At 37.8% G+C, this 26,088-nt stretch overlaps 1 protein-coding gene across 2 annotated transcripts in view; it reads right to left on the reverse strand.

The window, feature by feature from the left end:
* The window catches only part of LOC310721162 (RAS guanyl-releasing protein 2-like), a 44,096-nt gene extending 18,774 nt beyond the window's left edge, over positions 1-25,322 (reverse strand). For both annotated transcript variants that reach the window (XR_014531950.1, XM_083532544.1), the window contains exons 1-7: positions 25,105-25,322; positions 4,546-4,676; positions 4,329-4,431; positions 2,349-2,405; positions 1,543-1,674; positions 1,271-1,421; positions 520-693 (exon numbers count right to left, since the gene is read on the reverse strand). Coding sequence is in view for 1 of the 2 variants with exons in the window: in XM_083532544.1 (XP_083388670.1) it covers positions 520-693; positions 1,271-1,421; positions 1,543-1,674; positions 2,349-2,405; positions 4,329-4,431; positions 4,546-4,612 (684 nt within the window). In the remaining variant the exon portion in view is untranslated. The remainder of the gene's footprint in view (positions 1-519; positions 694-1,270; positions 1,422-1,542; positions 1,675-2,348; positions 2,406-4,328; positions 4,432-4,545; positions 4,677-25,104) is intronic.
* Between the last annotated feature and the right edge of the window lie 766 nt (positions 25,323-26,088).

Raw genomic sequence — 26,088 nt, forward strand, 5'->3', positions numbered from 1 at the left:
GTAAAGCTGCTTTGAGACAGTGTTCATTGTTAAAAGCGCTATACAAATAAAAATTAAATTAAAAGTCACAATTCAAACATATCAGTGAATTTATAAAAATGTGCACATTTAGTTTTGAATGACACAAAAAAGGAGCCAGTTTCAACTTAAGCACTGTTTAATGAACCATATTAATACATTTGTAATAGCTAGATCTTGGTTAGCTAGAAGGTTTGGCTCAGATAATAAAATTGGGGTTCTACTTTTTTTCTGGTAATCACTATTGTACAATTTAAAATGATCAACTGCAAAGATGTCATGGCATGTTTGATGAATAAAATTAACGGAGTACTCAAAGTGTCATTCTGTGCTTTCCTTTATGTGCCTGAGCTAAAAAAAAAAAAGTGGAAGTGGAAAACATGCACACCAAGCACATATGTTTGAGCTTTATCTGCCCTTAGCAGATGCATATGGACTGAAGAGCAGTATAAGTATAGTGTTTACACTGTCGCTTATTAAGTGGCTCATAATCGGACTGACCTGTGCGACTCGTACGAAGTGTGTGATGACGGTGGCGCGCTGCTGGGCTGTGGGTTTGCTGAGCACCATAAGCTGAATCCACTGAGAAACGCTGTTGAAGAGCGTGATGAAGCGCTCCAGGATTGGGTTATCCACCGTGCAGCCATGTCTCACGAAGCTGTGATAGTCCTGGAACTGAACACATGATGCGCAAGGCCAGCTTGTCATAGAGCAAATATTACAGCATGTCCTCACAGAAAGATGTTTTAAGAACAGTCCTTTATATACATTCAGTTTTAAGGACAGTCCTTAATATACATTTATGTCTCTATGTAATATTTTACAAGAGAAATTTGCATTTAGAGCATTGACTGGAACCTGTGATTTGCCATAAAACCAAACTAGTGTCATATCTGCACTATATTTTAGGTTGCAATTTTCCAGTCATTTTACAGAACTGCATAAGTGGCCTATTTACAATAAATAGCAGTATGTTAAATAAGGGTATGGGTCCATATGTACAATAGGTGCAGTAGTAATAGGATATTATTTATACAGTATATAGTAATATATAAAATTTTAAATCTTTTTAAACAAGATTGTCCCGCAAGATTTTTTTTCAACTACATTTCAACTACAATTTTGTTAATTTACAGTTTATACTGTAATATTCCTGTAATTCCCATATATTCTCTAGAAAAATTTTCAAACTTGAAAATTCCCAGGAGTTTTGCAACCCTAAGCGTAAGTAAACGCATTTGTGGGCACACACCAGAATTTTGCAAAAGGACTTATACTCCATGTAGGTAAGATGTTCTGCAAGCTCTGAGGCATCCAAATGTTCAAAGAGAAGAGACATCTTCCTCTTCTTTGACATGGATGGCACACGCTGGGTTACCTGACGCTTCCACTTATATGAGGGTCTGAAAAAGGAAAATGAGCACATTTGAGGAAAATGTTTTTAAAAAGCGTGTGTGTGTGTGTGTGTGTGTGTGTGTGTGTGTGTGTGTGTGTGTGTATGTGCATGTGTGCATATCCACTTACACACTCTCAACATCGATGAGCTGACTCCCCTGCTCATTGCCCTCAGTGTTCAGCTGATCCCTCAAATCTCGAATCTGTTCAGCCAAAGCCGGATTAAGGTTGAACTCGACAGGAAACTCTGAGATCCAGAACCTACAAGGAAACAAAGTGAGACAAATGATGTGCAATCTTTGATATAAGACCTACAAATGCACTAGCAGGCAACCATGGGGCTAGAGAAAGATGACTGAATGGATGGCAGGTTGTAGACAAATCATTTAAGAGAAAAAAAAACTATCAAGATGTTATCTTGTCTGAAATAAATGACACAAGACATGCACATTCGAAGTTGAAACAGATGGACAATAAATAATGGTTGGATAGAGGTGCAGAGAGATAGAATGCAAGAGCAATAGATTTAGTGATTTGCATAAGTATTCAACCCTCTTGCTGTGAAACCTCTAAAAAAAAAGGTTCTGGTGGAACCAGCAGCCATCAGAAGTCACATAATTAGCCGTCAATCAAAATGAGAATGTCTGGCAAGGCTTTACTAGTGGCCTCCATCCAATGTGACAAAGTGTGAACCAAAAAGAATGGACTATCCTATCAGGACCCGGATGTACAGAGCTAATGGAGACATAGCCTAGCTACAATCACAACCAGTGTGGTGTTAACGAGAGGGTGAATTCTTTTGCGACCAAGAAATGTCTGTATTCTAGTTTAATTAAACTCTGTTTCACGAAAGTTATGCATATTGTGTAAATCAAATGCCAAACACTGTAACTGTGCAAGGCACTGAGAGAAGTGTGAATAATTAGTGCACTTACTTGACTAGGTGGCAGATTTGACTCCTGAGCTCGGCAGTGCAGCTTTCCTCCTGAGACCTGATATTTAATTAAGTCTCATTAACACTCCTTTATTCACCATGAATTAATTACTGCTCCTCCGATATCAAGATCATTGTAAGTAACTATCAGCCTTTTAAACTGGCAAAGCTGACAAAAGCCTGGATGAGGTGCTTAATAGTGGTGCAATATAATGCAAAATTATCATCCAGCCCAATATAATGATTTTCAGAACAACAGCAGCAGCAACTAAGCAAATCATACGTATTTTAAAGGATGTATTATTTTTCTGCCTTTGCTTTAAAGCTTCACGTTGGTTTGGGTGATATTGACATTTCTGGATTATTCGAACAGACTCGGGTATTGTTGAGAGATTTTTCTATGAATTTTACTCAAACAAATAAACTAATCATTCGAAAAAGTATTGTATTGTCAGTCCTTAGCTTCAAACACTCCATTCACATTAGGGAAAAATATTTTGTCATGAAATATAAAAAAAAAAATCTATAAACTGATCTTCTACTTCTTAAAAACATTTCCATTGGATAATTGGCAATTGGCTATAATAAAACTCCCCTAAGTCTGAATGAGTATCAAAAAGTTACAATACTAATGGTGTTAACTGCTGCTATTCTGACCACGTGCGTCAACATGTGTGCAAAGGGCAAACGTGGAACTCATCATGAAACAGGGCAAAACTGCCACGGAGACGTTTAACATGAGATGCGTTTGACATATGGCGATGAGATGTTCGAGGTGTTTTGAGTGGCACGCATGCCTTAAGAGCAAAAGAACATCCCTGGGAGAGGTCGAGAGATCAGAAAGACAGGTGTTTCGCAATAAAGTGGATAATATATGTAGCATTAATACAGACATAGCTGCATACTCTAAATGTAATCGATGGAGATTAGAATGAAACGTACTGAATGTGGAATTTTGAAGGGTCAATTCGATGCAACCTCATAATACAGTCATACAAGATTCTTTGAAAGTTTTGTGGTTTAAACTTTCTATACAGTTTCCTACCACAGTTGAAAAAAATTAGCCTATAACAGTCACATACTTCCTTTCTGAACATCCTTTGTGGTGTCCGGTGTTAAAAAAATAAGGTCTGTTTTTCTGTTGTGAAGTTTGGTTGTGTATGAGCTTTTGTTTACACTGACATTTGCCTTTGTTTTAGTTTCAATCAGGTCTCCACCCCTGTCCAGTAACTGGTTTGCTGCCCAACTGTGTTTACCTGTACTGTTGTAATCCTTATTCAGTTTGCATGTCTATATCCTTTTTTTTGCCTAAGGATTAGACTGTTTGATGTTACCTAACCAGCCCAGGGTTTAACCCTCAGTACAGACATTTTGAATTGACCCTAATGAAGCTTTACATAAACTGCTATACACCTGTACTTTAAAGCGGGGACCCCAACCACCAAGCCACAGACCAGTAACGGGCTGCATAGAAAGTATAAATAACTTTTTACTGACTTTCGTAGCCTGCAGGGATTTTTTTTTTTTTAAATGACCATTTCAGTCTATGCCAATTTATGACCAGTTCTGTGTGAAAAATTGTCCTGCATGTGATGCAAAAAAGGTTGGGGACCGCTGCTTTTTTTTTATGCACTTACTCGTATTACTCATATTATTATTTGCAACCTGACACATGTATTTTACAAGATTATTTAAATAAAAAACAAAAGCAGAGATCAAATATCTTCCTCTCTTTGTTTTCAGTGGACACAGAATGGAACATCGATCATTGCATTTCCACATTTATTTATTTTTTCCATGTTTGATTGTACTTGTGTATTTGCTGGTGTGTTTGCTTGTTATTCTAAAACAACATAATAATGTACTGATGGTAATCAGGAAACAAAGCTTAATTTGGAATACACAACACAACCTCAGAACTTTGTGATACATTGTTATACAGGATTCGAAATTATAAATAAGCGTATATTAGTGAGGATACTTGAACAGGAATTTCTTGGCCAGGTCTATGGATGACAGGTACCAGGGGTGCATCATCAGAAACATCCGGACCAATGACAAGTCCTTTAATTTCTCTGTGTCATCTGAAAAAAAGTAAATTAATGCAAACAAAAAATGTTTTACTCTACCTTGGACAGAAAAAGGGATTAAGTAAATAAGTTCATAGAAAAAAATGTATACAGACAAACATGACTGACCAAAAGCATTTATGCACGCCTCCACCAACTCATCCACTGTGGCTGACTCAGCTGATAGTGACTCCATAGTCACTTTTTCTCTTTATCACCCTCTCCCTCACTTCCGCCACCTCACTCTTTCTTCCGCTTCCCTAAAAAATGCATTGAAAAAGCAAAAAAAAAAGACTATTCAGTAACACTCATCCCATCTGTTGGAAACAGTGAAGAAAATCTACCATTAAGCATTTAACAATGTGTAATAATTCTTTTACAGCGCTAATGATACATGAAAACAAAGCAAAGGGAGATTTTTTCGCACTCGTATAAAGCAAGGTTCAGTGAAAATGGGCTTCTGTTCTATTCTGTTCACAAGCAAAAATGGTTCTTATAATGAAGAACATATTAACACAAACGAATGCAATGCACTGCAATGTCATTACGGCTTATAGCATACAAACCACAATCTATCACTTCCTGTTGCACTCATTCTTTAGGCCATAAATGTGTGTGCATTGGTGAGACAAAGTAAAAAAATGCACAGAAAGACATTATAGTGCATTATACAGACATCCGTCTTCGTAACTTTGTAAAGACCTTCCTTTGACACACCTAATGCAGTTTTTTAATTAAAGCCAAAACATAACAAATATCTAAAACTTTATTTTAAAATCAGCAACAAACTGGAAACTTACTGACTTTCTTAGTCAGTTTTTATTTTAAACCTAGAAATAGGGATCTCATGAGGACCTACTAAACATCCTGGTAAAATCGTATCTCACACATTCCCGTCCTGTTTTAGAAAACTGGTGCCCCCAAAGTTAGAAAAACATTCCCCCCCCCCCCCCCCCCCCCACACACACACACACACACACACACACACACACAAATACAAATGTTCTCTTAATAGTTTACATTACAAGCCAGGAAACCATGGTAACAGCTCCTTTGCACATGCACCTAGATAACCACAAACTCTCACGTAATATGGCAGATGCCTGTGCTTACAGAGCAGCAAAGATCTAAATCAGCAAATATTACAGTGGCTCAGTTCACCACATAGTCATTGTTTAAGCTGTGTTCAAGATGCTGCAATAACCGGTTTCATCTACATATTAATTTATATTTTCAGCTTTTATTGCAAAAGAAAGTTTATATTTTATTACATATTTACAATTCGGCAATAGTGTGGCATATGAAAACGTTTTTATGTGTTAGTAACATATTGAGGACCTTGAAGACCTTTTAACAGTGGTGCGATATGGCCTACACAGAGTTACTGTAACCACACTAAAGTTGATAAATTTTCAGTCATAGAATGTCCAAGAGTGTGTCATTCCTAGACTTATTTACGTTTGTCTCTCAAATGTAGTAAAAAACTAAGTAGAACTAAGGAGAAATTTGTCCATTTTCATTGGTGAACTCCAAAACTAGTGTAGTGTGTGTGTGTGTGTGTGTGTGTGTGTGTGTGTGTGTGTGTGTGTGTGTGTGTGTCTAACACAAAAAAAAGCATGTTTTCATGGTTTAGAGTGATATTCTTAATATCATCCTGCATAGTAAATAATTAAATTCAATTCATTTTTATTTGTATAGCACTTTTGACAATAAACAATGTCTCAAAGCAGCTTTACACAGATAATTTGGTGATAAAAATGAATACGATTGTTCTTTATAAGTGTGAATTTGTCCCTGATGAGCAAGCTTGTGGAGACTGTGGCAAGAAAAAACTCCCCGAGATGGCATAAGGATGAAACTTATACATGTGTGTGTGTGTATATATATATATATATATATATATATATATATATATATATATATATATATATATATATATACAAATATATATATAGTATAGGAGGGGTTTCTCTGTTGACCCCAAATGTTCCTTGGTTTAAGCATCCCCTGTAGTAGTAACAAATAAATAAATAAATAAATAAATAAATAAATAAATAAATAAGCATTCAAATATTACACCCATAAAGGTGTCTGGGAAAATTTACCAGCTAGTATACATAGTGTAAAAAAAAGCATGCCATGCCAATTGGCAAAGACAAACTATTGTGTAAAACCAACATCGCAGGTTACTAGCAAACTTGATTAGTGGGTATCATGTTTTAGAGGAAGGCAACCGACAATGTACAAAGCCACAAACGGACTACAGTCTGTAATTTTACACCTGAAAAATTGACATATATGGTAGATCACCACTTTCAAAAAGAAACTATGAAAATAAATTATTGTAAATGAACAGAAACGGTTTTGTAGAATGACAACAAAATAAAGCATCGTTTAATCGTCTGTAGGAATGTTTAGCAATCAATTGTCCTCCAGGATATTTAAGTTTCTAAATAGAAGGCTAAGACTACTTAACTTGAATATCAACTAGGGCTGCAGCTATCGATTATTTTAGTAATCGTTTATTCTACCTATTATTCCAGCGATTAATCGAGTAATCTATATATATAAAGCTCAAATACCACTGACTGACTCACTCACTCATCACGAAATCTCAAAAACCACTGAACGGATTGCAATGAAATTTGGAACATACCTTCCTCTTGGGTCTTAGGTGCTCACTGAGAAAGGGTTTTGAAAAATTCGCCCTGGATCGCGGCTAACACGCGAAAAACGCGATTTCTCACGCATTGTAAACTCTTCGAAATAACAGTACGGATCCTCATGAAACTTACTACATTGTTTCTTATTACATGTTAGATGCACGATAAAAATTATTTTCAAAGTAGTTTGCTCTGTATCGGTACTACAAAGGGGTAGTACGTTATTTGTTGACATTACGTTCTGATCTCTGATCATCCAGTCCTGCTCAGTGCTTACTGCTTATTGCCATATTGCTTAGCGTTCTGCCTTCCGTAGCGAAGCACGGGTACTTTCAGCTAGTCATATATATATATAAAAAGTACTTTTTTTTTTTTTTTACTAAAGAGCAACACTAAATGTACAAGAGAAAATTTGTTATAATTTGTTTTATTTGTAGAAAAATTATCATTGTTATCGCTGAAATTGCAAACAAGAATATCTATGAAAACTAAACCCATGTAATGCATTTAATTGCCATATTACATCAAAATACAAATACACATATATAAATAAAAAATCATCAATATAAGAAAAAAAATATTTCAAATTACTCTAAAAAAGAAAAAAGTAAACACACTGTACTGTGTTTTCTTTATGTTTAAGTTTAAAATGATCCCAAATATTGCAAACTGTCATTTTTTTTGGCCTGAATCTTCTCCTTGCCCCTCGCTGTCCTTAATTTTTTTATTCTGCAGTATCTTATGTTATCTGTCCAGAGCGGTGGGGAAACATAATGTTTGGTTAAATAGACTTAATGAAGCATTGAGGCAAATAATTTGTCTCAATGATTTTTGGATTTGAATTACTCGTGTTACTCTAGGAATCGTTTTGAAGTCCAGTCAATGAGGTTCATAATTCTGAGCTCTAAAGATTTTTGCAGCAATTTCTTTAAAAAGAGTACTGACAAATAATCATGTGATGTGTCAAAATCTCAACTTTGGTTGCTTCTCGCAACCTTGGGGTTATTGATAAATTTCTGTCTTTCCTTATACACTGCTAAACTAACACATTAATGTGAATTTCTTCTTTATAGCATCAGGAGATTTAATCAATTTTTAGCCACACAGGCCAGTCAAGTACTTGTTCAGTCATTTGCATCTGAAGACTGGACCACTTGAACTCACTCCTGGCAGGTCCACTTCTGAGCAATATATAATCTCTGCAACTTGCAGAAGCAAGGTTAACTTTACAACCTTCCAAAGTTCTCTCACATCACCCCATTATTAAACCCTCTCCACTGGCTTACTGGCTGCCTGCATCAGATTTAAAATACTGATTTTCACCTTCAAAACCAACTGGTCTAATTTCTGAGGGCATGAGTCAAGACTCTTCTCTGGGTGGTGAAATAATCTTCAACTTGTTCATAAACTGAGTCACTTACAGGGTTCGATGTCTACAGACATCTCTTCCAGTAGTACTTACATTAGCACTTTCATTTTAAATAATCCTTTGCATTTTTTTTCCCAACAAAGTGATAGACTGATTGTATTCTTAGTATCTGGCTTAATAAACCAGTATTAGGTTGGAGATTGGAAGCCTCGAAGCATCCCTGTAAGTCGCTCTGGATGAGGGATCTGCAAAATCATATAAATGTAAACGTAATTGTAAATCAAACACGGGTACATATTGATCTTAAATTCATTGTTCACATGAATACAACTCTGATCCACACAATAGTTAAGTGTCTGAAAATCGGAACTTTAAGGATAAGTCTTCCTGCCTATTTGTGCTCTTCATAATAATGCTATGAAACATGTAAAATGGGTTTCAGTTTAAATAGGTACAACACTGGCTGATCAGTGATATTGTCACGCTCAAATCAAGATTCGGAAACCAGAATAAAGTCAATACGCTTTATTTGCCTTATTACACGAGACAGAAGCTTCAGCAGAAGCCCAACCCGGAAAACGGGTAAAATCCGTAGCATAGGAAGTCCAGGAATGATCTCTATTGCAAACTGTAGATCGGACGGTGAGTGAGTGGGAAAGGGGGCCTTATAAAGGGGAGTGTAGATTGAAGACAGGTGTAGGTGATTAGTAGGAAGGCGAGGCTGAGCGAGTGTGCTGAGTGCAGGAGGGAGCCGTGGCTGGTGGTTCCTTGACAGATATGTCTCACAACTACAAACTTTTGTTACCTAAAAAGCCCTGAATGGTTTGGCTCCCATGTATCTATCCAGTGTTCTACCACGCTACAATCCGTAACGCTCCTTGAGATCCCAAAACTCTGGACTTCTAGTAGTTCCTAAAATAGCAAAGTCCAGGTGGTAGATCATTCTCATATTTAGCTCCTGATCTTTGGAATAGTCTTCCTGACAGTGTTCGGGGCTCAGACACACTCTTTCAGTTTAATTGCAGATTAAAGATGTATCTTTTTAGCAAAGCCTACACATAACATACTTCACATATCATAACCTTGTGCTCCAGTACATCTGATCACATGCACATTATCATGTCAAGTCAAGAAGCTTTTATTGTCATTTCAACTATATACAGCTAACACATTACACAGTGAGACGAAACAACGTTCCTCCTGAACCCTGGTGCTACATACAACAATCACAGAAAACAGAAAACACGGGGATAAAGACTAGTAAGTGTCCTCGCCACACAAAGTGCATAGTGTGCAACCTGGTGTAAACAATGCAAAGACAACACAAGACAGTGCAAGACAAATACACTAAACACAAAATAGCGCTGAAAGTAAACCTGTTGTATATTACACACTGTGGTGTGTAAGAGACGTAAAGTGAACAGTTGCAAAAAATGTAAACAAAATGTTGACAAAATGTTGTGCAAAAGAGTGCTCAAGTGCTCATGTTCTTTTTAAATATCATGAACAGCAGCTACGCTAATTCCTCTCCACTGCCTTTCTTTCTCTACCCATCCCGAGGTTGCGCCAGCTCCAGTCGTGTCCCACCTCATGAAGATTTTGGACCTTTAAAGAAGTAGATGCCGACCCCGCAAGCATCTAGAGACCCGAACCATCTAGAGACGTACCACTGCCATTTGGATTTCACTTCATGTGTAGTTTGGACATTGGACCTCCTTGAGTGTTTAAAGGCTCTGGCATGGAGAAGCTGGTGTTAGATCTGTGATGATCTCAAATGTTGAGTTATTTTATGAGTTGCTCAGTAGCTCTTAGTTCTATAACCTCAAATGACTGTATACGACTGTAGCAAGAACATTACTCATAATCTTACATTCCAGTCCTCATGTTAGTTCTCACTCTCCAGTGTTCTGTATTGTTGAAAGATTTAGATCACACTCTTGATGTCACCCAAATGAGGATGTGTTCCCTTTTGAATCTGGTTCCTCCCAAGGTTTCTTCCTCATAACATCTAAGGGAGTTTTTCCTTGCCACAATCGCCATGGCTGCTCATCAGGGATAAATACACATTGCTCATCTTAACTCTAAAATTTTGTTAACTCCTAAATTCTGTAAAGCTGCTTGTCCATTGTGAAAAGCGCTATAGAAATAAACTTGACTTGACTTGACATACAAAATATAAAACGCATTGAGTGGCAATGCTTTATACATTAAAACAAATCTGTTAGCATGAAGTTTAAATGTTACATGCCAAAAAGACATGTATTTGTTTTTCTTTTTTGCTCTCTTTCCTGTCTTCTGCCTCTCATGCTTACATTTGCCTGATTCCACCAAAGGCCACGTCTCTGGTGTACTATTGCTGCACCAACTGGCAATGCTGATGACCCATGGAAGGTGGGTGCTAAACTCCACTTCTGCCGCTAACATTTTGCATTTACGCCACCTAAAAACATTGTGTGGTAGTTTTTGCCTCCTCGTGTTATACCTCGTTTAGAGACACGGAAGCAAGTGTTTAGAAGCAAGCGTCACCTGCTGTATTTTGGTTAGTTTAGTTTTAACAAGGTAGCTAAGATGTTCTGTTCATTTCCTTTTTTTGGCACTGTCATTTGGTCCACCTTTGTTGTTTGGGTGGGCTATGTACCATGTCACTAGCCTTTAACAATATGTGATTTCTTGTTTTTTGTATTATGTGCAACCAGTCTTTCCTCACTATTTTATCGATTGTATCAAATGTGAAAAAAGTTAAATACTACTACTTGGATCTCATTTATGTACCTCCCTCCAGATACCATTACACTTTCTTTGAAAATTTCTACCCACTGCTTCAAGACTCAAACTTGGAACAGTGTATAGATGTACAGATTAAAGCTACAAGAAATGGGAAAAACACCCCTAGCCGCTTGATACTTGCTAGTTAGTAACAAGTATCTGTAGTTATTAATCTACAATAAGCACCACTACAAGGTGGTATTTAATTTACTGTTGATTCTGTGGGCAGCCTTACTGACCTACCTGGCTAACTGGCACAGTTTTTCTATAAGGCAGAAAGCCTCTTGTTTGAGGAAGCTGTGTAGAAGTCAGACATTGCTCAGTGAACTTTGAATAACTGAATGTGGTACATTTGGTTTTAACTGCGAAAGCTGAGCAAGGTTTATGTTATACCTCTGTGTCTTAAGTATATGCACACAGTCTCACACATGAACTTAACACACTATCAACAACGTCATATTTGTAACATGCAATGAACACAAATTCAGGTCGTACTAAATTTAAACTTTTTTTTTTAAGCCTTGGCTCCCCCGCACACTGCATCAGTCTTTTTATGGCTCCTCTTTGTGTGCTGATGGAGAGGCACTGCAGTAATAGTGTGTGTGTGTGTGTGTGTGTGTGTGTGTGTGTGTGTGTGTGTGTGTGTGTGTGTGTGTGTGTGTGTGTGTGCTTCTGAGCGTATAACAAAGCCCCCGTCTCTGTGCTGCAGGGAGGTGGGCGGACACACTCGATTATAGTCCCCGCAAAGAGGCAGAGGGTTAACAGACAGAAAGGAGAAAGAGATGGAGACACACGAGAGAAAGAATACGTATTAGTCCAAGCTCTGATGGTTTTGCTCCAGTCACCCTGCGCAGTGTGTGCCATTACTCTATGCTGATTGCTATTCCCTCGCTAATTAAGTTGTGTGGTCATGCTTATAATTCTGCGCTCATCGGCTATGCACTCTTTCTTTTTTTCAATCTTCACTTTCAATCGTGCAATTTTCATGTACAATAGTCTTCTTTATGTACAACCTTCATCCACAATTTATCACACTGCATGACCTTATACTTGTACTGCATTGTGCTTCAAAAGATAAATAAATAAAGAACATTTCGTTTCACAATTCAACCACAGCAGAAAATAAGAAGTGGTTATCAACCAAAACTAAAAATATACCAAAGTTTGCAGAAATTGTGTAAGTCAGTTGTGAAGATTTGCAGGCTAACAGCTAATACGAATTACAGTTTGTTTTCTCTCAGAGTTTAACTACATATCTGGAAAATCTACACTATAAACCCAGGGTCATCAACTCTCTGCAGTTTGGATGTTAATCGAACTACTTATTCCATTGGTCTGAAAAAAGAACCGGAAAAGAAATTATGATGTATATTATTTATGGCTTACTTGTGTGGCTTTGCACATTTATTAATTCAATTAAATTTAATTAAATTAAATTCAGTTTTAGCAATGGAAATCGTCCTAAAGCAGCCTTACAGAAATAAAAACGTTTTCGAATTTTGATTAATATGTTAGTGCCTTCAAGTTTAGTGCCTATAGGTTATTCCCTGATGAGCAAGCCAGTAACCAGACTATATATATTTTTAGTAATCAGACTATATATATGCACAGAACAGATCCATTGTGACTGTACCGAAGTTACAAACAAACAGTTTACACAATAGCACCTTATTAAAATATAGCATTTTCACATGATGAGAATTATACAGTTTTTGCTCACCGTGCTGATGTTTCACCTTCATCCGTCACACCTGTGTTTTCTTTTCCTATTACCAGTTGACCTGCGCTCTGGGCAGCTGTGTTATCATGCCGTCACGCTAACCCGTAACATGAGCAGCCCAACTAATCGATAACAACATTCATTGACAATGAATTTCATTAACAATTATTACCAATTTTATCGATTAGTTGATTACTAATTGTAATTCAGTTACAGTATGTGATTTGTCTGCACCTTCGGCCGTCAGGAATTTTACGTATAACCTGACATTTACAAACTTTAGTTCAATACCCGTGATATACACAAACTGGTAAATACGTGTCTATGTGTGAATTATATTTGGAAAAGTTCAATGGTTAACCCTCCTGTAAGGAAAATCAATCAGTGTAATAATGGCAGACTGGCTGCTACTGAGTCTCATGATACAACCATTTGTTTATTTCAAACAAATGTTTCGACGATACATGGACACTGCATTCTGTCTTCAACATTGGCGACTCTGATTCTGTCTTCAACATTGGTAAAATCTCACCCTGGTCGATGAGAGTTCTGCGTTATGCCGATATCGTCAAAGTTGTCCGTCGGTCATGCTGTGTGCATGCCTGAGTATAAGAGATGGAAGAATAAGACCTTTAGGCTGCACAGATGCAAAGCCCCTGTTGCTTGGTGACACAGACTTGGTGCTATCGATCCTTCTAGGATCCTGGTAAAGGGAACGTGTATATACAATAGTGTGTGTGTTTGTGTGTCAAACGGACATCACAGCTATTGCTAATGATTATTCCATCCCACTGCTCATACTAATGTTATCAGACTGTAAAGCCTAACGGGTTGATTGAATTCCTTGTTCGGCAGTTATAGCGCGTGTAAATGCCATCAGTCCACTAACATCCCAGCAGGCAGACAACCAGAAGCTTGACACAATTGCTCTGTCACATATTACATGGTAGTACACACACACACACACACACACACACACACACACACACTCGCGCATGCATTTCATCCAAGCCATAAAGTGCTTTTCATTTTGAGTTTTGCAAATGAAATGAACCCAGGCAATGATATTTTGCTGTCTGAGACTCTGATATTGGATGCATTTGCCTCATGGGGTGATAGAGCAAAGACAAACACTAATTATAGAGAGAATCGATGATGGAGCTGGAAGGACATTGTACACAGTGGCACTGAAAGACAACAGATATCCACTTAGTTGATGTCCAGCACTGTCCCATTTCATCAAATACACAAACACATAGAAACAAATGTCTAATCAGCCACTCTTGATTTTTAAAGCCATAATGATAATAATGTACTAAACACAATGTACACTGCATTCCCTCACCTTATACAATTTAAGAAGTACCCCAATTTTCCCAGTTTTTTGGACATAGAAAAGGCCTTAAATGTGATGAATGGATCGTACTGTGCATGGATCATGACTGTGCAATTCAGTCTCTATATGAGTGCAATGAGAGCAGCCACATACTTGGTCACAAGTAGTTGATCCTGGTTGCTGGAAAGGTTTTCATGATTACTAATACATGACCAAACTTGGACTGGTATCTAATATAGTGTCCAGTCATTAAGCATGTATGTGCCTAAGGTGCTCTCTAAAACCAGAGAGGCCAAAAGAGGTGATTTGGATTTACGAGAACTTTAAAAGAATGCCCCACACTTTTCAAATAACACTTTTTACATAAGACTTCCAGTATTCAGTGGTGAAGATGAAGCTCAAAATGCAGACAAAACTGTCATGAACTGTGGATAGTAACCAAAAAAATAAGGTCACAAGTAGAGGCAGAAAAAAGGGGTCCTTTACAGAGTTACTGCGTTCCATGACATAGTGACAAGCTAAACAGCCTCTGTATCGAGAAAACTTTAGGTGGTTTGGACACTTTACAAGGAAAGTCCACACTTTACAGAAAAGTGTGTATTGCTCTTGTTGTGACATATGGGCACAAGCTGCATGAAGTGACAAATAAATAGTAAGAAGAAGAAGAAATGAGGGTCTGCAGGGTTGTTGAGAATTTCTTTGCTTAACAGTTTATTTATAGCTTCTTTTTTTTTTAAAACATACACACATTTTATATATATAAAAAATAGTGTTTGCCTACAGTCAAGCATGGTGGTGGTAGCGTCATGGTCTACGGCTGCATGAGTGGTGCTGGTACTGGGGAGCTGCGGTTCATTGGGGAAAACATGGCTTCCTACATGTTTTATGACATCCTGAAGAAAAACATGATGCCCTCCATTCAGAAACTGGGCCTAATTGCTGTTTTCCAACAGAATAACGACCCCAAACACACCGTCAAGATAACAACTGCCTTGCTTAAGGTGTAGGTGATGGAGTGGTCAAGTATGTCTCCAGACCTGAAACCTATTGAGCACATGTTGTGCATCCTCAAGCGGAAGGTGAAGTGCCATGTGTCTAACATCAAGCAGCCTCATGATGTCATTATGGAGGAGTGGAAGAGGATCCCAGCAACAACCTAGGCAGCTCTGGTGAATTCCATGCCCAGGAGGATGAAGGCAGTGCTGGATAGTAATGGCGTTCACAGAAAATATTCATACTTTGGACACAGTTTTGACATGTTCACTTAGGATGTACTCACTTTTGTTGCCAGTTATTTAGACAATAATGACTGTATATTGAGTAATTTTTAGAGGACAGTAAAGCTGCACATTGACAACAATATTGTCCCTTTCGAACTTATAATAAAAAGGTTGATGAAATGTAAGAGGTGTTCTATAGACATAAAAGTTAATGATGTAATGCATAATTCTTTTAAATGTGTAGGTTGATTTCTTCTAACTAAACTGTTTCTCAAGCGCATTCTCTCAGTACCACTGCTGCCATATGAATATAAAGCATCTACGCAACACCACAGAGACCAAGGCGTGTCCTGAGAGTCACACAGAATGTAGATTAATATGGCAGAGGTAGAGCTGCATTTTCCTAAAGGCAGAACAGGAAATGAACATCTGGTTTTATTGAATCTTTTTTAATTTATTTTTTCTTCTACTAAGGCCTGTTTGTGAAAGAGCCATGCGTTAGAAACCATAATGTGCTTAAGTAAATGTATTATTTGCTGTTTGTCTGAACCAAAGAAATAAAAGTGAACTATCTGTACCATATTGAGTTGCATGCAGTGCATGTGGAAAGTATTCACAGCGCTTCACCTTTTCCACATTATATAATCTTACAGCCTTAAGTCAAATTCTATAAGCAATACCCCATAATGAAAATGTGAAAGAAGTTTGTTTAAAATCTTTGCAAATTTATAAAAAAAATATTTAAAAAATTCACATGTACATAAGTATTCACAGCCTTTGCTCAATGCTTTGTTGAAGCACCTCTGGCACCAATTACAGCATCAAGTCTTTTTAAGTTTGATGCTACATTCTTGGCACCTATTTATGAACAGTTTCTCCTATTCTTATTTGCAGAAGCTCTATCAGGTTGTATAGGGAGCGTCGGTGCACAGCCCTTTTTTTTAGATCTCTCTAGAGATGTTCAATCGGGTTAAAGTCTGGGATCTGGCTGGGCCACTCAGGGACATTCACAAAGTCTTCCTGTAGCCACTCATTTTTTATTTATTTTTTTTTATCTTGGCTGTGTGTTTAGGGTCACTGTCTTGCTGGAAGATAAACTGTCACCGCAATCTGCTATCTAAAGCGCTCTCATCTCTCCCTCAATTCTGACTAATCTACCAGTTCCTGCTGCTAAAAAACATGCAGGATATTTCTGGATGCACTATATATGCATCCTGAAATATCTGGGGGAGAGAGAGAGAGAGAGAGAGAGAGAGAGAGAGAGAGAGAGAGAGAGAGAGAGAGAGAGAGAGAGAGAGAGAGAGAGAGAGAGAGAGAGAGAGAGAGAGATTAGATAATCTACACTCAGTACCCCATAATGACAATTTGGGCAATTACAGCCTCGAGTCTTTTTGGGTATAACACAACAAGCTTTGCACACATGGATTGGGAGATTTTCAGGTTGGATAGGGATCGTAGGAAGACAGTAACTTTCAGGTCTGATGTCCAGTGGCTGGGACATTCACAGCATTTTCCCCAAGACATTCCTGTGTTGTCTTGGTTGTGTGCTTAGGGTTGTGGTAATGTAGGAAGGTAGGAAGGAAACCTTCAGCCCAGTCTGAGGTCCTAAATGCTGTGGAACAGGTTTCTTATTGAGGATATCTTTATACTTTTCTACATTCAGCAGTCTTTTTTTTACTTTGTCAATATGGGGCATTGAGTGTAGATAACTCATAAAAAAAAAATTTGAATGATTGTAGTATTGGGCTGCAACATACTGGACAAAATTGGAATAAAAGTGAAGGGGCTCTGAATACTTTCCGAATGCACAGTATATGTGTGAGTAGATCTGAAATGACACTGACATTGTAAAAGCACCCATAAATATGACCATAAAAGCAAATTTGTTGTTTAATGAGTCAACGAAATATTTAGGATAAATGGTTTAATTCTGCACTTTCGGAGAAACTTTAGGAACACAGAAAACAGAGAATGCTCAACTGTTCTTGTGTGTTTGTGTGTGTGTGTATGTGTGTGTGTGTGTGTGTGTGTGTGTGTGTGTGTGTGTGTGTGTGTGTCCGGAGATTAGTGCAGCAGCATGTATTAAAACCTTCTCTACATGCGAGCTTCCTGTTTAAGACTGATCTGGAAGCCTGAACATTTCTGCTTTTTGATAGGAGCTATTTTAGTCGTAAAGTGCGTGTATGTGTGTGTGTGTGTGTGTGTGTGTGTGTGTGTGTGTGTGTGTGTGTGTGTGTGTGTGTGTGTGTGTGTGTGTGCGTGTGCGTGTGTTTGTGTGTGGGCGCTCTGGGCTTCCTACGCCTCCCTCGCTGCAGTATCTCATGGATGCAGAGGAGCTGGCTTTCCCAGATTACACCCATATCCAGAAAAGGGGGCTGACTCAGCATGCAGTTCGATACAGATGTTTTAGTGCATACCTGTGTGTATAAGAGTGGATCTGCCCTCACACCACTGGATAACTTCACAGCTGCAATCAACAACAAAAAAAAGGTGTGGTTTGCTGAATTTTCCTGACAGGGCAAAAATGTGTGAAGTGTGAAGTTTGCTAGCTTGGGGCTTAGTTCTTTCTATTCATTTTTGCTTCCTGTTCTACATCCTGAAACTTGCAGATTTGAGGGCACAACAAACACCGGATGTTGAGAGTGTGCATGAATACATGTGAAACGAGTAGGAGACTTGAAACTTTGATTTATTCGTCAACGATATCACAATTTTATCGAACAATACCCAGAAAGATGGCTACAAGAAAATGTCTTTAGCTTTTAGTGCATCTTTGTGAACAAGAGGGAAACAAGACAAGAAACATACAGTAAAAATACAGTGTGATGGAGGAAGGCCAACAATCTTCACAAAGCAAAAAATTTACAGAACGATAGAGCAGGAGAGAGAGAGAGAGAGAGAGAGAGAGAGAGAGAGAGAGAGAGAGAGAGAGAGAGAGAGAGAGAGAGAGATAGACTAGCAGATTGCAAGACAAGCTGGGAAAAATGCCTCTTTGTCTGTTATGTTATGTTATGTTATGTTCAAACACTTTCACTTCCTATGAACCAGCCAATCATTAAACCAGAAATGCAAATGTCATTTCTTTTCCCTGTATTTCAGAAGGACACGGCCATCACCAGCATGGCTGACAAGGTTTCATACAAAATGAAATGAAAGAGGTGCAAATTTTGTAGTTTTTTTGTAGTTACAAGGATAAAAATTATGTATTTTTTCCTTTAAGAATGACATAATTTGTATCAGTAGTAAGTTGCAAAGACAAAAAAACTGCTCATTGTTTTCTGTTATTTGGACTCAACTTCACAGCACGTCCAAAAAAATAAATGTTTCACATCTGAAACACCCCACCAGCTATAAAACAGCAGGACATCATCCTGAAACACATTTACCATGCTCAGCGGTGGATCTGACCATTTCCTGTTTACTAGCCCATTCAACACAGGTTAGAGTTTAACTCCCGGCTTCCTGTGTTTTGACTGTGATGGTGCCAAAGATAAAGCCACATCTCCAATCAGAGGATCAGGAAGAATGGAATCCTTAACATAGCCCAGGACAAGATTTGCATGTTCAGCCAGATCTCATGTGCATGTGTGCTTCACTGTAGTGTATTAAAGGTGATCTGACCGGATTTATTTATGAGGATGCTTTAAAAGCCATGGAATGTCGGGCATGTTTTTTTGCGGTTTTGCAAGATTTGACAGAATCCTGCCGCGTGCGCGTGTTTGCCGAGCCTGGAATTCTTCCCGAAATGATTCAGTTAGTTGTTGAAGCATACTCTTATCTATAATCACTTCCCTGAATCATCAGCATCACTTTTCAGAAAACGGCAGACAAGCAGTAGCTAATCAGCACAAGCTTTCTGAAGACATCAGGTTTGCAGATTGTCAATGCGGTCACATTAAAAGTGACATCACTACTCATATGCCTTAACGGCACCTTTCTTTAATTTCCCAAGTGGAATCTCATCATCATCTTTTTTTTAATAAGAACTAAGCCCTGCTCATTTATACCTAGCGTCTCATTAACACTGAGGTCGTGAAAGGAATTCCCCCCTGCTGATCAGGAAGGCCCTGACCTTTCAGAACAGTGCCATTGTTTTTCTATTTACAGTACAATCAGTTGGGATGCAGACATCATGGTGAATTGCATCATTTTGTCCACCTAATAAACTGATGCATAATTTTTAGCAGCAGTTCTAGGAGGAAAAGATGCAATAGGAGACACATGACACAAATTCAATAAAACATGGAATGCTGACATAAATACGCCCCATGCATATCAAATAAGTCATGCAATAAAGTACATTTTGAAAATGAAAATGTGTATAAAATCATAAAAAGATGAATAGATGTTAAAAGAAAAAATAATAACAATAAAATAAAATGTTTAATAAAAAATACTCGGTTTTTCCCGGTTTCACAAACTTCAAGCCAAAAAAACTGAGCGACATAACATTAGACCAATGAAATTTCCGAACGGAAACGAAAAAACGCACCTCACCTGTGTTCTGAGCTGCACGGCTTCGGGAGAAAAGCTGTTGGTTGTTGGTTTTTAAACGCACGACGATGCCAAAAGATAAACTCCCGAGAGAAATAGTTGTGAAAGGAAGGAGGAAGACAGTGAACAATGACTTTCTTGGTAGGCTACTGTTTAGATACAAGCCGTTGTAACACGTTGAGTCTGGGTGAAGAGAGAGCTCGCTAACTCCAGTTACAACAGAAATCATATAAGCACAGACAAGTTTTCAAAACTCGTGCTTTTTTATTTTTCTTGGCAACAGCGTTACGGGTTAGTCAAAAAAACTTAGAACTGAGCATCAGAAAATAATAAGGACATATTCCTCGTCTTGAACACATGCAGTAATAGCGGTAAAATGCAGTGGCAGGCTATTCCCAAAATACCGCTATGCTCCTGATGGAAGCGCAACATATTTCACCCGTTACACCGTGTGTAAGGTGTCTTTCGTTAAAGCCTGTGTAAAGTACATTAGTGTAGATGCACAAGACCTGCGGCTTATTTATGTTAAAAATAAAAATATTTCTCAAATTCAGTGGCTTATATATGGGTGCGCTTTATAGTCCGGAAATTACGGTAGATGGCATTTTTTTTTGCCATATAAAATAAAACAAAAATAAATGTAAATGTTGAGTAAAGCATGATGCATACAAAAGTTTTGGCAATCAATCATGTACAATGTATTGCTTTATGCTGAATAGAAACCTTTTAGATAAAAGTTCAGACCTTCCTCCAGTGCCAGGTGAAAGAGCAACATTTCGTTGTCAGCTTGATAACATCGTGTGCTTTTTTTTTGCTCGCCTGCAATGCTCTGTTTGTGATTTCCTAACACAACTGCTTAGTCCCACACTGACTGCATTCATTTACCAAGCACCAAAAAGGGCAATAATATCTTTGCCAGCTAAATCTACCCCTATAGCTAAAAACACAAGGCTTATTAGTAAAGAAGAAGAATTTTCTGTGTTATAATCGCTTTTGAGGTCAGCAGAGTAAGTTTACAAGTGGCCTGCAGGTGTGTGTTTTTGTGTTATCCAGATAGCTGTGATAAGTTGCCTTAGACAGTTGGGTAAATGCTTCTCTGTTAGGATGCCTCAGGCTCTATTTTAGGTCATCGGGGAAATCTGTGGTGTCCCTTTGGTTGTACTACTTTCAAGTACTGTTACATTGGATGAATCTTATCTGGAGTATGACGCGTGATGCCTTCAAAAGTTCCTGCCAATTTGAACAATTACTGTTACATAATTAGAAAAAGGTGGCTACTCCACAAATATATAATTGTACTACATAACAAATGAGTAACAAATAGATTACATACAAGTTTAATAAAACTTTAAGGATAGATTAACGCTACCATGAGCCAGCAGAACAAATTCAATGTGGCTTGGTTTTGACTTTTGTCTGATTAATATACCTGAAGAATGAAAACCATAAAGAAAATCTTCCATGTGCTCAATCAATGAGATCTGGTGAGATGAGAACCATAGCATACGGTATAATTACCTTTCTCATCAAAACCATTCACAAAGCCTTCATGCCATGTAGATGGGGTAAAGCTGCTCAGGATATACTCTGACCAGTATAGAAATAATTCACCAGAGTTTAAAGGTATGTCACCCTCCTAGAAGGCTCAGTCTTGTTTTCCCTCAGTAACAAACCAATTGACTACAAGAACACTCATTAGACTACATCTTCAGTCTTTCAAAGACTAACTTAAATACATGTTCTGCAACCACAGTCAATCTGCCCAATGAAGCTTGTGGTAATTTCTTTCATTTGTCAGCAGACTACACTGTCTGTCTCTGTGTGTGACTCGCTATGTAACAGGTTTCTTGGATTGATATTTTTTTTCCTTTTCTACCTCAGCCTCCCTCTTGAACAAATGCTCAGTTTGCTGAAAATGGGTGAGTCATTGAAATTAACTGAGAAACAAGATTCCACAAGTGCTAGAGAATAGTTTTCATGTGTCTCACACTGAACTGTAAGTAAAGCTAAAAAGCATGAAGATTTTTCTAGAACCCTACCCGAGAGGGAACAATGTGCCAGTAATTTGATCCATGACAGAACATTAAACAAATTGATAAGTTTCTGAAAGGGGTTGATGCTCAGCTATGAGGTAGAATATGAACTTTATTGTTCCAAAGATATGAAAAGGTCCAGTGTCGCTACCACCCTTGAATCTGGTGCCAAGTTCCATTAAAGTCTAACAAACAAAACTAAATGATGTATAACTGATCTTTTGGTGTAAAACTGTTTAATAAGGGAAAGACACTGTTGCGCTGTCAAAGATTTTCACAACAAAACAGATCATGTGACTCCAGAAATATTTAGCAGTTGCTGAAAAACCTCAAAATTTGTTCTGGTGGAAACAGTTGGCATTAAGTTTCTTGCCGTTTGTACATGTACACTGGAATTCTTGTGCTTTAAAATTAATTTCATTTATATGAAATGGAATACACAAATAGACTTTCAAATTTTTTTTATATACATATATAAATTAAAAAAATGCATAAAAATGTTATTACTTTATTTAAATTTAAATTATATATATAAAAAATTTAATTAAATTAAATTATATATAGACATTATGGAAAGAAGTTATGTTCATATTTAAATTGAGTCAATCTTAAAGCTTCACACAATCTTAATTTAAGTCCCTAAAGTTTAAGAGAACATGCCTACACACAATGCATCGTGAATATCAATCAGACAAAACCAGGACAAAGTTCTGGCAAAGTATCATCTATCAGGGTTTATATAGCACTACTGTGACTCTGGCAAGAGGAAGCCCTCCACCGTAAATCAATAACTAGGCATTTATGGATTTGTGTAGCATTACACTGCCTGCACAAATTTATGTGGACAGCCCCTGTTATTAATGTTTCGCTAATTCAGCCACACTAACTGATGCAAACAAACTTTGCGTAAAGTAAAAGTAACATTTTTGTGCAGCTTGAGTTGCCTTAGTGAATATGAAGTGCTATTATTTTGAAGAGAGCTCAACCCCAAAGCCCTAGACCATGTTCATATATAACTTCAAGTGCTTAGCACATGAAAGCACACAGCACTAAAAAATTGCTTCTGCTTTGTTCTAATGCTCACAACTGAGTTCCCAACTGTCTGTGGAAGCAAAGGCAGCACAAAAACTTTGTTACATAGGGTTTTTTTTTTTTTATTGCCAGCACTTAAATCTCTATGCACAATACTACTAGCTGCAGAGGTGTAAACACATTGCCAATAGACTCTGGAGTGACTCATGCTTCACTACTGGCTTTAAAGAACAAATCTGGAATTTGTTGGATCCCAAATGAGCACCTCCCTGAATGCATAGAGCCAACCATATAGTTAGGTAGACAAGGAATAAAGGTTTGGACTGGCATTCTTGGTTTTGGTTGACTAATCATTCAGGAGAACTGCATGCTTCAATTTAGTTTGAGGAAGGCCTACCAAAAGCCACTGTGAAAAACGAGGTCCATAAAGACTTTGTAAGTCTGGGTTAATGTTGAAGAACCTGTGTGGTCTGAATGCAAAGCCCTGACTTCAACTTCAATTAACACCTTTGAGATCAATTGTAATGCCAACTAATGGCAGGCTCACACTGTGCGATTTGTATAGTCCTTTGCGATTGTTGCTTGTCAGACTGTACAAACATGATCCCTATATCACACTGTAGGATTTCAGTTGTCATGATGTCAAACTGTACAACAATCAACATCATCGATCCGTGATCTGTTCAGACCTGCGTTCTACCGCTAATGGTAGCCAGCAGCAAACTATCTGTAGCATTAATTTGGTTTATGACATGCCTTGATATTAAAAATGTCATATAAAGACTCTTTCTTGCTCCATAACTCAATAAGTTTCTATTCTTGCTGCACGGTATTGGTATCACGACTTCTTATATGAAAACAGTACCTGACCTAACTACGCAATTCCACCTTTATATGTTCCAAAACCTTGTCCAAGCCTTACCAAAAGACTGGAGGCTATTAGAGTGAGCCGACTCCCATAGTTTTTGGCTATATAGCAGATGGTACGCCAATAAAAATAAAAAAAATTAATAAAACATTGGACACTCTAAATGTGCAAATGTTTGCATCCCTATAAGTCAGCACTTTTACCACAGCTATAAATAACCACAAAGACAAACGTATGCCGTTACATTTGATTTGGCTGAAATTCTCAAGCAGAACTGTGAAGGCTTGAGGAAGCATGAAAAGGAGAACTCATCCCGCTCTGTGGAGGAAGTGAGAGACTCCAGATGCTCTAAAATGAGATCAGGACAATCAATGCACAACAAAACAAGTCACTCTTGACCCTCTCGTCCCATGCACTGAAACTCTACACTGCAGTTCCTCTCAATTCAGACCCTGTCCTTCATCCTGACTCCACAGAGGACAAGTGTGGAAGAACACAACACAGCTGCTTGGGTCTATCGGGTCTAAGTGCCAAGATGAAAGATGTCCAAGACTCAACTGCTCCAGGGTGATTTTCTTTTTCTTTTTTGAGATACAGATGGTCCACAGTTCAGTATCACAATTGTGTCTGTGTTTTTGATTTATTATTTGTTTGTATCATGCAAGCTATGGCAGATGTGCAACCAGTGGCTTTGGCTGCAAATTGACAGAAAAATACAAAGAGCCCTTAGCTACAAAACAAAACAATATATATATATATATATATATATATATATATATATATATATATATATATATATATATATATATATATATATATATATATATATATATACATATATCACTAAACAAGTTTCATCATGAAGTGTGAATGCAAGTCTGGTTATGACTCATGAATAAAAAAAAATTTCCACAACTCAAATGAGCACTAGTTCAGAGCATTTCCTGAGTTTATTTACAATTTACAGAATTCAGCACTGGAAATTTTATTGTGCACAAATGCTGCATCGTGATGCCATTAAAAACCATGCACCATGTGCAACATCTGGCAAGTTGCATCGCCAGATGCGCCAACCCTCACCTACAGGATTTCTGTAGCACCCAACACACATGATGAAAAGCATTTCTTGCATTCATAAAAAGCCGTGCAATTAATGCAAATGCATGCACGCAAGCGCTCGCTCTTACCTCCAAAGTTTGGACAAGCCAGTTACAATCTTTTGCACTGAAAAACTCCGGAGATCACGGTGGTATAAACAGAAACTCCAGGCTTCCTCAGTGCTTCTGTTCAGATTAAACGTTCGCTTCTCGTGAACTGTCAAACCGCGTCCCTCACTCCACCACTCTACTCGCTGCCTGTTGCTGCTGCGGCTTTTTGAAGCTGCGCCTGCGTTTGTCCTCCGCAGTGCTGTTGCACTTTTCATCTCCGCCTGCAGGGGTCGCCAAAAACACGTTAACGGTTGCCAGATTTGGCGGCTCATTTTGAAAAAAAAAAAAAAGGCAAACAAAAGGCATTAATGGATATGATTACTACATTCCTGAGCAAAAAATAAATAAATAGGCCCAGCTTAAAATGCCAATTATTTTTGCAAATGTAATTAACTTAACCAGAATACTAACCGGAATTAAGCCACAAATGCACTTCTGAGACACACCCTTTGCATGTTTAATCTTGCTCCACTGACTGTATGTCAAAAGGATGAAATCCGATTGGTCTGGACGATCCTGATTAATTTTCAATAACGGCAGATCTGACAATATTATTCCAGTTGTAATTGAATCATCTGATATTGATGTGATAACATCTAATCATTGAGATTGTTACTACTCTGATAGGAGGCATCAATTAAACATTTATTGAACCAGTCTTCATTTTAAAAGCGTTTTTCAACATACGTTATGCAATGTTCAAAGTTTACCATACGTTATGCAATGGGTATGCATCATAGGATGTAAGTGTTTATTTTCTTATAACTGCGTGCTCTGCCGTATTCTACTCTTTGTATCCTAAAGAGATAAGTGGGTTCTGATTGCTCAGAAGGTGATGGTGAATTTTACAGCCGTTCTGACAATAATTCCAGCTTTATTTTAAATGATTTTAAATGCCAATATATTTACAGATAAGGAAAAAAATGCATGTGGTTTCTGGGTTCTGGGAAAAGAATAAAAAAA

Source organism: Silurus aristotelis (assembly GCF_946808225.1).
Source record: "Silurus aristotelis genome assembly, chromosome: 27".
NCBI lineage: Eukaryota > Metazoa > Chordata > Actinopteri > Siluriformes > Siluridae > Silurus > Silurus aristotelis.